The sequence below is a fragment of the Onthophagus taurus genome, chromosome 1, assembly GCF_036711975.1.
Source record: "Onthophagus taurus isolate NC chromosome 1, IU_Otau_3.0, whole genome shotgun sequence".
Taxonomy (NCBI): domain Eukaryota; kingdom Metazoa; phylum Arthropoda; class Insecta; order Coleoptera; family Scarabaeidae; genus Onthophagus; species Onthophagus taurus.
Genome location: NC_091966.1, coordinates 30,895,695 through 30,912,640, shown reverse-complemented (window position 1 = coordinate 30,912,640; position 16,946 = coordinate 30,895,695). Strand labels below are relative to the sequence as shown.

The window sequence follows — 16,946 nt, the reverse complement described above, 5'->3', positions numbered from 1 at the left end:
GATACGGTCGATATAGAATGCAAACGGCATTCAAACAAGGTATCTAACTTATTAACTGGATATCGATTTTGAAACGTGATGTAAAGTTGAGTTCTATAGGCGAACGAAAATGATATTCCGAGCACGAAGTTGCGGCGAATGCAGAAACCGCAGCTGCGCACCTTAAATTAAGAAAGAAGGACAACAAGCGAACTTGTTAATTAACGTCATAGTGATGACGAGGCTACCTGACTAGAAAAAAAACGTAGTAAATAGCTTCCTTTCTCAAGGATTTAATTAATTATACATTTACGTGAGATAGATTCTATGTCCAAGCTAAGATGTAATCCTCTTTGTAATCCAATAATTACCCGTAACTAAGATTCACTTCAGTCTCTCTCTTCTATGACTTTCTCTTACAATTAGCCTAGTTTTATGTAAACAATATTTTCCGAGAAGAAACTTCTGGTATATAATAATTTTCACATTCCTCTTGTACACTTGAATTGTGTAAAATAGGACGTCGTCTTTATCTGCTCCTTCGCAAACCACTTCTACCATGCTGTTTCGCCACACAGAGCAAAGAAACTAACTCGCTTGCACACGAGGAACACTTTGTCGGGTGCAAATTAATTTCACGCTACAAGAAGTACTCAGCCCCGAAGAATGGGGATTGTGTTACCTGTCTCCTGCGGCTCGGAGAAACTTCCTTGGCAAAATATCACGTGTTTTCGTCCCGACGCGACCGCGTTGTTAATGTCTTTTTCTCTTCCCCTCGGCGGTGTGGTGTCGACGACAATGAGACTTACAAAGATTTACACAGATTTACCTTTTTTCAGTGAAAAAATTGAAAGCAACAACCGAACCAGTGTGTTTTTGTGCGTTGTGTTTTGTTATTAATAAAGATCAATCGTCAAATTAATCAAACGTCTAATTCACGTGCTTGTCGTAAAAAAATTTCTTTCTGAAAAATGTCGGTCGATTTAATTTCGACTCCAAATCCTCATTTAATACCGGGGTACACCGGTTTTTGTCCGCAATATAAGTTCCGGATTGGGAGCACATATGGATCTACAACTCATAAATTATTGTTAGATCCGACGGTGAGTCATGCTGAAAAATTGGTTTTATCAGATCGAACTTTGGATGATTATCAAGTTGAGCGTCCTGCCCAAAGGGATATCGATATAGTAAACGCTAGATTTCGCCAAGGAGACGTTTGTTATAAGCATCCTACAATTCCCGGATACGAAGGATTTGTTCCAAGATTAAATGGATTGTTTGGACAAAGATATTCAGTGCAGGCCACTGAAGGTCTTTCAGAATTTCAACAAATGCAGGATCGGGATAAAGCGGCTTTAAATCAATTGCTTAGACAAGGCGCCTTGCAGGACGGTAAATGGGATCCAAAAAATTTGGAAGACCGAGAAATTGTGAAAAGCGAATTTAAGCTGCCTTTGTTGGCTGTTAGACCGGAATGTGCGGAAATCTTAAGAAATTTGCCGGTAGAAGAACCACCGTTAACGCCACCGGATCAATCTGCAAGCCCATATTTTATGGATAACAGCGATCAAAATAAGTACTTAAAACAAGGATTTGCCGGACATGTACCCTTTGGTTACGCATCCTTTGGAAAAACGAGTCAAGCGATGACAAATAGTTCTTTATGCGACTTTACTTCAAATTATCGGAAAAGATTAAGTACCGAATGGGCTCCGGTCTCTCTAAATAAACCGGATCCACCTCTTTTACTATCGCCAGCGGAAATTTACCACAAGCACGTTGGACTACTTCCAAATTACGCCGGACATATTCCAGGCCAAATTTTCAGATATGGAAAAACTTACGGAAACGATACAAGGGATGCCAAACGATGGCTAAGAGGCGATTTTAGCACGTGAATTTACCGTTTATTGTATATATTAAAGGAATTTAAAATAAAATTTTAGTGCAAAAACATATTTTAAATGAAAATTACCTAATATTACCACGGCAAAAACCCAAATCCAACGGTACTCTTATTGCGTTTACCGTTTTTATTAAATTACTACGAAAACCTGGGGAAGGTTCAAAGTGGCCCAGGCCTCGCGATATCCTCTCTTTATTAAAGCCGCTTAGCGCCGGGTGAAAAGCCCGCTTCCGCTGATGCCCGCTTATTGAATTTTCCCGAAAAGTTCCTCGCGACACATCCTCCTTCCGGCCTTCCTTTATTTCGACTCGTCTTTTTCGTTTTTTCATCATCCCCATTCTCAGTTCGCCGCCGGAAACCGAGCACGACCCTCTGATCGCGAGAAATTTAAATTTCCACTATGCTTCTACCACTGTTTGCTGCGCCACCTTGTCGAGGAAATTTCATCTGTCGATTTACGCTTAGTGGAAAATGTACGATCTTCGTTTCAAATACCATTTCCTTTTTTTAGCATACCGTATAGAGATATTCTGTTCAATATTTGATCTAGTTTTAATATAAAAATTTAAAAAGATCATTGAATGTTTATTTTTAGGAAATTGTACTTGAAATTAAAGTTTAAAATATATCAATTTTATACCGTCTTCATGCGTTTACCTTTTCACCATGCAGATCGTGTTAAATCATTTCAAAAATGGTTTTAATGGCACATCATAGAAACTTTGGTTTGTACACGAGAAAATCAAAATAAATCCTGAGTTATCTCTTTCAAAACTGGTTACCGAAATCTTATAGTCCTGAAACTATTCGTCGCATGCTTCACCACCATAATTTCCACAGTAGAGTAACGCGCAAGAAGCAGTTCCTTTAGAATTATTTCTGTTTACAGAAAAAATCAGTTAAGTAGCCTTAACGTCATAATGAAGCATATTTCAAAAAGCTCAGAGTTTTGGAACGAGATAATTTTTTTGGATCAGCAAAAATTTGAAATTTTTGCCTCTGGCGCAACCAAATAGCGAGCTGAAAAAGAGAATTTACAGCGACAGTCAAGCATGGTGGCGGTAACGTAATGGTTTGGGCCTGCATGTCTATCGCTGCGGTCGGGAATTTAGTGTTTATCGACGGAATTATGGATAGAAATATGTACCTTCAAATTTTACAGCAAAATTTACTTCTATGTGCTGCTGAAAATCTGAATCGTGCGTAATTTGAATCAAATTGAAAATCTATGGGGATTGTTGTATTAAAATTGGACACAAGTTTAAGATATTCAACAAAGAAGATTTAAAAAATATGGTTTTCAAACCGACACTCATGAACAATTTTGAAAAATTCCGAGCAAAACACGAACGATGACATACAGCGTTCGTGTTGCCACTTTGTTGATTAGGCATATCTACTAATAAAGTAAATTCGCGTTTAATTTGTTCTTATATATCTTTTTTCCTTCTTGCAACCTCGTTTTTTTTCTGACACTTTTGCCTGGCACGTTGTAATGTGTAATCGTATCATATTAATACATAGATATGATTTAATATGTAGCATACATTGCAAAATCCTGATCTAGGTATGGAGAGGTGATATTCCAAAAGAAAGGAATGCATATTTTATTTGTTCTTACAATATGAGATATTATATCTGGGCCGACTAGCGAGACGATGCAGCATTGCAAACTTTTCCGTCTATCATACAAAATATTAAGTTCGAATTTACAGAATTTCTAAATAGTCCTAAAAATAGGACGATGGCGAAAATTAATTTGATCAATTATTTTAACAACCTCAGTGTTTATTAACAGAGATGATTCTTTAGCAAAAATAAGTTTTACTGGACGGCTATATTTAACGGAAGAAGAAACGGCAATATTTAAATCGTTTACAGAGCAACAAATTTATAAAAGGACTGTAGAAAGGCTGAGTGGACTTTCATCACTGAAATGGTCTTCGGAAAACTTTTGCTTGTAACGATATTATTCGGATCCATTACATCCCCAGGTGAAGATGACGTTATAAATAGACGTTAGAGCTAAACGCATGTTCTGGTTGATTTACTTAGTTTGACACAGTCCAGAAATAGGTCTATGATGGATTGTAGAGCTATTTCCGATAACAATTGTTTAGCTTGCTTAACTATATGGTATTCTTGCTACTGCGGAGTGGATAAATTGTTATCAACATTAATGGAATTGCTTGTCAGATGTTAGGTTTGCAGACTTTTGGAGCACTCACATTCGTGCTTTGCTAATTGAGTTTCCCCTATTTGGATATGCTATATAATAGCTCTTAAACAATCATGATCGAATCTCTTTTAGCGTCCTTCCTCAATTTAATCTCCACATCCTCACTAATTGATTGTAGAAGATGTTGAGCTCTTAATAATTTGGTTTTAGGGCCACTTGAACTAAATGGTTTTATAGGTCGACTCTATTAATTGCTAGATGTACTTGTACATACTTTTAAATTTGTCTTCAGAAAAGACAATGTTTTGGTTAAGCCAAGCGGAGTTGAAAAATTGAAATCTAAAGAACTTATAGAACCTGAACCAATAAATATACTCTCCAACTTCATTATTTTCATCGCTACACTCATTGAATTAATCACTTCTTCACGAATGTTATTTATTGTTGAAACCCAATCAGAATCCTATAACAAATCCAAGTTTACTCTAAATTTCAATTCGTCATTAACAATTATTACGCATCTTTTTTTGTGAATCTCAACCTTTAAACCAAATATAATAATAATAATATGTATCTTTATTGTGCCTTCCACGAAATACAAGTAACTATAAATATAGTACTACATAGTGGAATCTAGAATTTCGAGGAGAGGATAATTTAGTAATTAATACAAAGTTTTAAAGACATAATTAATTAATCTTAAATTACATAGCCCAATTCTGGTAATATATCAAACGAGGTACCAATGTTGTTGTTGATGTTTTATTTCGCCTAGGCAACATCAGCCTTTATTAACTTTTCATATCCTGCCGTAAAAGCTTTCAAATCAGCGCCAGATTGCGCGATTATCACAGTAACTTTATTATAGAAACACACTTCATCTTCCCACATAAATCTTTGGAGAGAGTAAATTCCGATATTTAATAATATAATAATTAAATTCCTATTGGACAAATAAAGTGTGTAATTTGAATGTAAAGTTTTGTCCCGTAATTTTTCTTTAGCTTTTATCTTTTATCCAAACGAAATATTTAGATGTAATTCTAGTTAGTTAGTAGTTATAAGTGATGCTTTGAGTTTCTCGCATCTACTTTAGCTAAAAGCTAGAACCATTTGAGCTTCCTTCTTCTAGATAGTCTACTGTTTACGATGTGCAACATTCTGAGGTAGTTTAAAGAACAGTATAAAAAAATTTTAAAAAATTTATAAAAAGAAAATATGTGGCTTTATGAGTTATAAATATGAGGACCTTATTGATGCGTTGCAGTTTTTCATATTACTGTTTTCGAAAAGCTTTTCAAAGTAAAATTAAAGCTTTGATTGCCTATACTAAGACAATACTCAGTTAAAGATTAAGATATATAATAATTTGAATTAATCACATGCAGAATTCCTCGCTATCTATAAGAGTATCTAACTTGGAGCATTACTCCAGATGTTCCTTAAAATCATAGCGAAATTATTGGCGAATTTTTCTTGGAAATCCCGCAGTGGGGAAAAGAATATTGACGTTATGATTCGCTCTATCATCTTACAGTCTCTAATAAGAATTTGGACACGTGACGTCCAGATTCGCACAATTAAGTTTTTCCTGGAATAACCTTCTATTTTACTTAAAATAATAAGATTTTTCAAATTCTTGATATAGATCTACAATTTTGGTTTGTTAGCAACATACAAAATTTCGTTATCTCATAACATATACACAGACCTGGTGTTAAAAATACTAATAGATTCAGAGACCTTACTTTGCCAATATCATTTGTCTAGATAATTTATTTGAATTAATTCATAATTCCGCAAGCGTTTTAGTTAGTACTGTTCATTATCTGTAGTAAACGCTGAGCACAGACGAAACTTCGGATATTGTTCAACCTAATAGTATTCCTGTAATAACTCTAAATGTGAAAGGTTTACCATTGCTCCTGGCAACGTATCTAAGATTACATCTTTGCATGGGAACGGATATTTATCATCCCCTAGTCTATTTGGTTAAAAGTCTATAATCTATACGCTACTTTGATTCTATTACTAATATTTTCTTTCGTATTCCACAAAATTCTCACTAGCAAGCTTGTACTTAAAGACTTTCTTCTATTTGTGCCATGAAGTTAGATCGAAATATCTATAAAACGATTTGTGCTGGTATTATATCATTGTTTCTGAAATATTCATGTGGATTATAGAAACTATATATGTGGTGTTTCATCTCTGTCACCATTTGTAACACACTTTAATGTGTTTAAGCGACGTTGTTGGATCAAAGCCTGGACAGCAAAGCACGTACGAAGTTGCTAACGGAATTTAATATACAGAACGTTGGTTGATAGGTTCAGTCTGTATATTATACATAAACTAGTCACGTACTCGGATAATAATTCATCAAAATACGTCAACGGTCGCTGGGCGCAACGCAATTTGTGTCCGAAGGGAAAATTGTATGGCCATGTGATATACTGCATTAAGAGAGTTCTGCGAATAAATCTTCGTGCGGATCCGCGGGGAGTACTCTACCACGAGCTCTCTGAATAGAAGTAATTCGTAGACAATAAAACGGTCAGATGAATTGGGGCGTAACGAGGCACGGTCGGGCATAAATATTGCTTAGATGCATCTCTCGGACGGACCTGACAGCCACCGTCGGACAATACGCCGCTCTGCACAGTACTTTTCAGTCGATATAATTTCATGGAAATTCGCGATTTAATTCGCGTGCTCGTGACAGGAAGTACGGTGACACGGGGTTCAACTGGCAGCCCAAAACCGGGAAAACCGGGCAACCGGCAGGCCTCGGACGCGCTCCCGAGACAATAGTTGCCACCGGTGGGGACGTTTTGTCTCATCCCTGTTTCGAAGTACTGCCGACAGAGTTCTCTCACGCTACCCTCCCTTTTGTCCCCATATCCACCAAACAATTCCGTACGAGTTTTAGTTGCCCGTCGACGAAATACCAACCAACTCTCGCCCATTTACGTATGTGGCCACATTCTTTCTAAACTACCCCAAAAAAACCGAAATAAAAAACAGGAAAAAATGCCACGGAAATGGCAACGTTATGTAAACTAACTTAAAATGAAGTTCACATATTTTTAACCTAATTTTATTCACTTCTATTCAATTTTTAACATTTATCTTTCAAAATGATTTATGAGTCGAAATACTTCTACTTTAAAGCAACTCTGTTAATTAGATGTTAGAACTATTATATCTGCCGTACGTAATATCGCTAATTCATGGAAACACTTAAAAATCTCTTATTACACTCTTGAAGGTCTAATTTTCAAAAAGTGCTGCGCAAGCGACACAATATTGTTACCATAGCTATAACTGTAGGAGAAATACCCATAATATTAAATGTTTTAAAAGGTAAAAGGTAGATCTTTTATGTCAGTATATGGACTAACAAGAAGAATGTTACTTCATTTATCAGCATCCGATAAAATTTATTCGTTCATATCTCTCTTTTTGACTTTAGAAGAATTTACAGTAATAATCACTAATCAGCAAATAGAAGTTGAAAATTTTAATATTTACCAGCTAACGTGCTTGTTAACTCATGCCGATCATTAGAAAGTGATTAGATTAGAAAGCCCCGTAGAAAAAGTTACACGGTATAAGATCCAGATTTCTTGGCATTCACTGTGCAAGACTTTTGCTAATGTATGACAAATTCAGTTATGTGGAAGTATGGTTGTTCAAATAATATCTAACGATATAGAGTATCGTATCGTGTATAACTCAAAGCAGAGTATCTTATATTGATAAATAGCGTTAATATTCACGTGACTATTACTTTGATGATATAACATAAACTTACTCCTGTTGTAAAGTTGCATAACTGCATAATTGCGGTATCCTCTATTATTTGATTGATGTGTCATAATGTCGTGTTCCTAAACCCTTTGTGGCTTGATATAGAAAATCGAGGCTATCGAGAAGACTCCGTTATCCAGATACCGTTTTGGTTTCTTAGATTAAACAATGTTTAGAACTACAGACGTGAACACGTATCTTTATCTACAACAGTAAATTTAAAACGATAGGTTATTTTGCAAAGGTAAACATCCTCGAAAAGCTGCAACATCCTAGTGTAACAAAAGAAATAGGAGCACCTGTTCATACTTACTAACAAAATCCATAAAAGTTAACAACTGTAAGTTCAAAACTACAAATTTACGCTTTAGAAACTGTAATTTGTACAGCTACTACCACGATCTAAACAACGAACAAAGATGACCGGTGTAAACGTCAAAATTTCTGCTTTGATATGCTGCAACCTAATCAAAAGAGGATTTTTACAAATTTTCATAGATGGGTCAACTTTACACAAGTGAATAAACATACTTTTCGCATATGAGAGAGTGGAAGTTCAACAATGTCGTTAGACCATTTGGGAGATTTCTAAAAATGAACATTTTCTGTGCTATATGTCACACAATATGGCATAATTTCGTACCAATGTTTTTTGACGAAATGTATGGCATCGTCTATTTCTGGCAATCATAGTTTCAATCATATATCTCTGGTCGAATATTAAAAGATTTAGTTCTTGAGCTAAGCTTTAAATGATCATCCATGAGCTAACATTCAAGTTCTAACCTATTCAGAACTAGAAGTAACAAAATGTGTTATACATTAGAAGAATCTATAACAAAAACAATTTATTGCCAAACATAACAGATTTTAATTGTAAAAAAATGTCGAAATTTTCAAAATATTTTTAGGAGCAGTATATTTTTTCTGTTTAATTTTAAAGAACATAATTGTTTGCTGTTGTATGGCCTAACCAATGTTGTGGAAATGTTTCATTCAAATAATATCTAACGATATACAGTACCTTTCAGGCATAAACCAATTGATCAACTTTGGTGATGTATAGTTCACGTTACGATTTTTTTTTTCAAAAACTCACTCTTCACTTTGCCTTTACGTATTAAACTGTAACTAAAAAATTATCAGCAATCAAAAATCCCCTTTTTCATTAAGCTGCAACATTGTATCTTCGCCTAGTAGCTGTACAAATTACAGTTTGTATGGCATAATTTTGGTTACTAACCCTGTACATTGTTGGTATAAGAAAATAATTTGTTCTCATCTGTTAAACTTCATCATAATAAGTATTGGTAAGTAACACAGCTCTACAACAACAAAATTCTTTTTGTTGCCCTGGATGGATATCTTTTTTTTTTTGTTTTCAAGTGCCCAGATTACGAATATATTCATGAAAGTACTGAATGTGCTCTTGTTTTTTATGATTTTTGCATATCTTATATTTTGGCTAAAAGTAATTTTTTTGTTTTTCGGCCAAAAAAACTAAAATGTCTAGATCAAGAAACGTAGTCGAAAAATGATGAGCTCTAAGATATGCAACTTTGTCAGCATTCAACCGTTTCTGTATCTCTTATGGTTTCTGAGATCCCAATGGTGGGGGTCAAATTTGAATTACCTTGTATACAGTGTAAGTAAAAAGAATAGGTAACACCAGAACTAGAACCCACTTCTAAACTAGAGATGTTTGTATAAGATGCTTGTATTGTAAGGAACTGTGGGTTAAGTTGTCATATTTTGACGTCTAATATCTCTAGATCAGATTTCAGATTCTTTCTAACTCACCCTGCATGTTGCTTTAGATGTAGTACAAGCTATATTTTCTGTGCTATCTCAATATGTTAGTGAATGACAGTCGTGCCATAGAAAATAGCTTCGTCTCCAAATATTTGTTCTCTTTAAACGTCATTAAATAACAACGTTGTAGTCGAATTTTTTTGCGAAAAAGATCGCCAGACAAAATAAATGTTGTTAAATATTTCAGGTAATACCATAATTTTAATCTGTGTTAAATTTTTGTTTTAAATATCATTTTGATAAAATCGGTAAGGAAACAAACTTGTCATATAATCACAAGTAAGGAGAAAATGATATTTATGGATTTATAGAAAATTGACAAAAAAGAAACAAAATCTAAATGACAAAGTTCAGATTAATTGAATATATCAAAAACAACCTAATTGATTTATTTTGTAATAGTACTTCTTCAAGTGTATAATTATAGTTAAATATGTAATAATAACAGGGGTAGTAACGCAGAGGTTGGTAATCGATGCTTACCACACATATGGTGCTACGGGTTCTGGTTGTAGAGAAGGCCGCGTTCGTGTGTTAATTAGTTGTCAAAGCGCGTGTATTTTCCGATCGACTCCGAACGAGAGGTTCCCCGTTGCAAGGCACGTGATGTACCCCCGTGTCCCACGGCGCACCATATTCCCACGTGATTTCAGTTAATTACGAACTCCAACCGATTCTATCTATCTCTCTCTCTCCCTCCATATCGGTGTGCAACTCAATAACATCATCTCTTCAATTTTACGTAGCCCTTTTCGCAGCCGTCCCATCAACTTGCGAAACCCAATTCGATAAAGTTCTCTTGCACGCTACTCGTTGACTTTGATATAAACTATCATTTAAAGGTTTTCTTTGTTGATAAAGTTTACAATATCTTGAAATTTTTTGTTGTTTAGTGCATTTGATGTTTTGTAATAAAAAGTGTGACACAGACTGAAAACTGTGCTTTGGAGCCTAGAGGGGAACCGACACGGGCGAATAATAAACTTTTCAAGTGTTAGGCAGGACCGTTCGTTCGCCGGAGGCAATTTGAAAAGTTACCCCGAGTACAGTGGAAGGCCTCCCCTTGGTGCCGACCAAAAGCCCCACCCGACACTTTGAAGTTTCTTGGTATCTTTGGAGCAACCGGTCGGTTTTCGACGCGGCCCCTTCAAAAACCGAATAAAACAACAACCACCAAAAGAAAGGGAAACGACGTTTTCTATTGAATTCTGACTGGTTTTTCCACGAAGAAGGTGAATTTCCGATACCGAGATGAAATTCAAAAAGAATATTTTGTACTTTCAATTGAACCGTTTTATTGAAACCGTAAAATGTTTTTTTTTTTTTTTTGAGGGGGGGTTGAAAGATTTATTCTTGCGAGCGTAAATCGATTTTTAATTTAGCAAAATCGTCGTCGACGGGGTCGGATTTGACAGCACTGCGTCCAGCTGGAGTACAGCATTTTTTTTACAGCCACCACCTCTCTGAGTTTATTTTTCCTGTTTGACTTGGGATTATTTTTGCCGGAATTGCTCGGCAACCGTAATTGGTTCGAGCTTTGTCATTCCGGCATTTGGTTAAACCGATTTTTCGCTCACGTGAGTCCAGTAGTCACTCGACTGGAATAAACAACTAATCGAGATACATACGTAGAGGAAACGTTTTTACATGAGTAAAGAGAATTTCACAAAACACACAAATCTATTAACATTTCTTTTTAGAGTTAATTTATGATTTTTTATGAATGAAATTTGAATTTGTAACTAAATAAACTAGTTAATTTACAAAATTGATTAAAATAATTTTTTTAAGATAATTATCACGTCTTGAGAAATAGGAAGTTAGTAATAAAAATTTTCAAGATTATTTACGACTACCGCCCATCGTCGTCTCTGAATTTATTATTACCTCTGAGAAATTAGAGAGGAGACCGCTTCCTTCTTCAAGCGTAATATGCAACAAACGCCAAAAGGCTTCGTGTCTCAGATGCTAATGCGCGAATATAATTAAGAGAAACATAAATTTACCCCTGCCTTGCCGTGGACGAAGCTTTTTCCTAAAGTATCCCCAAACGGAAGTCTCAGCAACCCCTACTCTCTTTCTATCTCAAGGGTTCTCTACGAAATTTATGCGAAAACTGCGCCCAAACGGCGACTCGTTGGAAATGTTCAAATTAAATAATATAAGAGAAGCAAAACTGAAACTCTGATTGTCTCTCGTTTTTTCGATTGGAAGAGCAGAGACAAACCGTCTATTCACGTAAAAGAAAAGGAACCGAGGAGCGAACGTTCAACAAAAAGGGGGTGTAGAGAAGAAGAGAAGTTAGGAAGAATGGTTCCCGATTTTTTCGTTTCCGGAGAGATAAAAATAAATTTGGAAGTTCAGCCAGGCAGCAGGTTAAGGGGTCGATCTCTCAGTTCTTTGTTCACACTTCTCTTGAAAAGTATGGCCAATAAATAATGTGTTAAACGACTGGGGAAAATTCCAAATGTGAATTTCCTTTTTTTCCCTCTTTCAAAGTGATAAGCTAAATGTAAAACGTAACTTTATATTTATTTATTTTTTTGGATTCATATAAACAAAGATATAATTCTGATAGAATTATAGGACAAATTATTAAATGTACAAAGAAATTTGTACATTAAATTAAAGCTAAAATATATTACAAGAATGATTTACCCAATGATTTAACTAAGAAGAATCTTAGATTTAAATTCGCACCTCAAAATTTGCGTCAAACAATTTTTTGAGAAAAGACCCCCTTGTTGTTGTCCCTGCAGATAAAGGTCAAGTTACTGTGGTCCTTAACCAGTCCCAATATGTTGATAAGTCCTTGGCTAATGCCAATAACTCGACCACCTATGAAGTATTAAAGGCTCATCCTACCTCCATCCAGAGGAAACAAAATAAGTTTTGTAAAGAATTACTTCATTAGGAATACATTTCCAGACAGGTTTACAGGTCTCTGGTGTATCATAATGGCACCGCTACCAATTTTTGTGACCTTCCTAAGATCCATAAAGAAGGATTTCCTCTTAGACTGATCATTTTTTTTGTTGGGTCTCCTAGTTTTTTTGGCTACCATTCTATCCTTGGTCTTCGCCAGCAGGATCACATACAATATCAGTGACTCCTTCGTTTGTGCTGAGGAGATGAGAAGTGTGACTTTGCCCCCTGAGTCTATTCTGATCTCGTTGGATGTTGTCTCTCAGGAACCTGATACAACCTCACACTGAGATTCCCCATGATATTTTCCTTAAGATCATTGAGTTCTTATGAACTCTTCAGTATTCTCCTTCCAGGAGAAGTTCTACAAGCAGAAGTTTGGTACTCCGATGGGTAATAATATGGGATGACATTTGCTGATCTACATTTTTATGATTATGGCTACATAATTGCAACATGATTTGTAAAGCGGAGATTAAATTCAAAGAGAAGCTAACCTCAGGAGACATACCGAGCTTGTCTCCTTTCAGCGCAACCCTAATATTATGAAACATCAAATTTCCAAACATCAGGCTTTATGTAGATTCCATGATTTTTAGCAGTTGTGGTCAAAATCCAATGGGAATATTAATGGGACGCAGTTGTATCATCACCAATGACAGTTTTTAGAAACTGATCGTTCAAGATAAGCATTAGCAATACGAATTTGAAGAAGACGCCCTTGAGTTAAACATGACAATCAAGTTTTTCTCAATATTGCAACTTTCTATAGAATTGAAGTGAAGGAATTAGATTTATGTATCTATAATGCCAACTTTTTTAAGAGCTTTAAACTTCTTTTCAAATTAATTTGAAAATATTATAATGAAGTCAACTTCTTTTTTTTTCAATGTATTGCAGAAGTTGTAAAATTTCTAACCGATTTTTTTTATAGTGAAGATATATTTCTTTTAAACTCAAAGGCATAAGATTTAAATAGGTTTATTATACTGATCCAAACCTGATCAATACTGCGGTTAACAGTTTCTATGTAATTTCGCTTACAAACTAAACGTAAATGTTTGTAATGTGAAAAATTACATCTCTACCCACACTAGTATTGTTCTGTCACGCCACACAACACTATAATCAGGAATGTTGATTGCTAGTTGGAAATTTGTTTCTACAGCCGTGTTTCGCTGACTCCAACCACATCACATTTATTATCAATTATAGTTTTGTTCAATTTAACAATGTCCACCAAAGTGGTCTATCCCACTATTGTCGTGTTAATTGTTGCACAAAAAATGAAATAAAATATTTAATGAGTAAATTGAAATTGAAGTTAGAAATTAACACGAACTAATGATAACAATAAACTGTTGTAAAGTAAAGCGTTAATGAAAGTAATCCTTATTATTATATGAACAATAACTCAACCATTCACCGGAGTAACACTTTCTAGTTCAACAGCTGGCTGTAGTGCTCAACCACGCGGCTGTAGTGCGCATTTCAGCGTGTATATTGGTACAATTTTCCGTGAGCTTCTCGTTATCTCTTTTTAGTTTCTTGTTGTACGTTTTCCCTCATTTCAGAAATAAAATGGTCTATAATAATAATATTCACCAATTGGACACGAACGATTCACAACTTCATTAGTTGGTTTATTGAAGTGTTAAACAGATCCTTTAGAAGTCTAAAATTTTTAATGAAATGCACATTTTAGTTGATTTAAATAAACTTTATTGGACACGCAGCCTATTTTCTGCAGCAACGACGATCATGACATCGACTCTAATTAGTTCAACACTTTATATCATTGTTATGATTTCTTTGTAAGGCCGATATTATAGTAGTAGAATACAAAATGTCGACTGTATGAACGCATATCACTGTAGAAAATAGCTTATTTAAATTAAGCCGACTATCCCACTTGATTGAAACAAAAAACAAGATGATCAATCTATTCTATTAATAAAGATCGACAGGAAACGAAAAAATTCCATCGTTTATACAAAAAACTGAGAGGACATTGCCACCAAATATTTATTATTGGGAATATCAATACCCACATTGAATAAAGTATTAGAGCTAGTAACTGCAAAAATATTACCATTGTGGACATATTTTGCTTGAAATCCTATGAGCAATGATAAACGCTAGGTTTTTATAATAAGGTGGTAAAATGGAAACTTGCAGAATAACTATATTTACTTGAACAGGATTTGGGGTCTGTTGTGGAAAGTATGATGTGGAGTGATTGGCGTTATTGGTATTGAAACGCAGATAAATTAGAATAATATGTCTACGAGGAGCAAAAATTGTTCAAGAAAGAATGTGGTGTAGCGTAAACTTGACGATATACTAATTGCTGTATTACCATATGTAAGCTTAACCACTAATGATCGGTTAATTTTTCGAAAGACTTTCAAACTTTCACAGAAGATCATGTCTGCGTTATATTCCTTTTCCAAACGTATTATTTTTTTCTTCTATATCAAATAGCTTAGCTTCAATGCCATTTTGTGAAGGATGATTTTTTTAGAATGATTCTCTTTAGTGCTAGATAATATTTCTGAAATGACAGAATGTATATCTCCTCGTTTGGTACATTTTGCTAAGCTTGACAACATTTGTCCATCAAACTCTTCCATTTACCTTTTACATGTTTTGCTGTAAATATAAAAGGAATCACTTCTTTGAAGTTTTGTATTGCAAAACAATGCATGTGGATTTGAACAATTTAAATTTAATCCGTAATAAATAATATTAATCCATAATAATCGCAATAAATATATTTCTAGATACCTCGTAATAATAACGTTTAAATTGGTGCTTGGAACTGTTATAAAAACCGTAAAACGTATAGTAGTAGCATTGTGGGATTAACTGCAAATATATAAAAAAGCGAACAAAGCAAGATTTTTTTTAAACACATTAAGATTTTTATAAATATTGGAATTTTCATAACACAATTGGTGATATTGATGGGAAACATATTCGTGTTAAAAGAACTATTCTACTCTGCTGCAAACAGTATAGCTGATATACATGCCAAAAGTTCATCACGAACTTTTGGTTCAAAATATTGATAAAGACAAATTTACCTGAACGCATTGTTGATAGAGTTTCAAGGGACACAATTTGTGAGAGAGAAGGTTTTAAAAATGTTATTTGGCAAAGTAAAGTATAAGTTTTAACCGTTTTATTTGTTTTTTTTTCTTTTTATTTGTTATAATTCATAGAATTTTTTTTTTTATTTTACTGTTGGATAGAACAGACTATTCTGGATCCCGCCGTTTGATCTCCATATATTATGTATATATTTGTATTGTAGTTTCTTCTTTGTAATGGAGACAATAAAGTCATTTATTATTATTATTATTATTGAGTTAATAAATTAATAGGCACTTACTTATCATTCGTACTTCATTCGCCATGTTTCCCCATAATTTTTGTAAATGAAATCTATTGCGAAAACTTTTATATTGTAGCATAGAGCGTTACGTTTTTAAAGCGCAGTAATTACTTCATCTGATGGCATATTCACCTTGTAAACTGTTAAAGACAGTTTAGTCTCTCCGGATTACCTGACTGTTATAGAAAATGTTCGGTTGAGACTCGACAACTTAGTGCATACCGTTTTGATGTGAATTACGTTGTAGCAAGTTAAAAGAAACAGCTCAAGATTAAAATAAAAATTCAATTAAAGAATTTTTCAATGTTTTTAGATAACGATTGTATTCTCAAAGTTTCCATTTATATTATCTTCTTCTTAGTTTGTCTGATTTTGCCTCTATGTTATGTCCTGGGACGTAGATTGCCAACTGTCTTATATATCATTTTTTTTGGTGGTCTGCCAGGTGGTCTTGTACCTGAGGGTTGTATATCAACACAGCCTTGGGCAATCTGTTATTTGTCATTAAATTTACGTGATCACACCACGCTCTTTTCTGTTGTCTGTCGCATCTATCGATATCCTGTATCTCGCACCTTTCTTTGATGTCGTCGTTCTTGATTCTATCCATTATTGTTATTTCCAATATGGATCTTAATGTTTCCTTCTCAGCTGTTCTTAGTAGACTCTTTGTCTGATTTTGCCTCTATGTTATGTCCTGGGATGTAGATTGCTAACTGTCTTATATATCCATTTTCTTGGTGGTCTGCCAGGTGGTCTTGTACCTGAGGGTTGTATATCAACACAGCCTTGGGCAATCTGTTATTTGTCATTAAATTTACGTGATCACACCACGCTCTTTTCTGTTGTCTGTCGCATCTATCGATATCCTGTATCTCGCACCTTTCTTTGATGTCGTCGTTCTTGATTCTATCCATTATTGTTATTCCCAA

The 16,946-nt window shown here is 34.6% G+C and overlaps 1 protein-coding gene across 1 annotated transcript; it reads left to right on the top strand.

Annotated features, from left to right (window-relative positions):
- Nucleotides 1–851: 851 nt before the first annotated feature.
- LOC111428664 (CIMIP2 protein CG18335-like) lies at nt 852–1,936 on the top strand. The gene has a single exon (XM_023064303.2). It carries the CDS (start codon nt 951–953, stop codon nt 1,878–1,880), a length of 930 nt encoding a protein of 309 aa, XP_022920071.1. The 5' UTR covers nt 852–950; the 3' UTR covers nt 1,881–1,936.
- The last annotated feature ends 15,010 nt before the right edge of the window (nt 1,937–16,946 follow it).

Coding starts and splice junctions, on each gene's coding strand:
- LOC111428664 (XM_023064303.2), top strand. CDS start 951: ATGTCGGTCGATTTAATTTCGACTCCAAATCCTCATTTAATACCGGGG.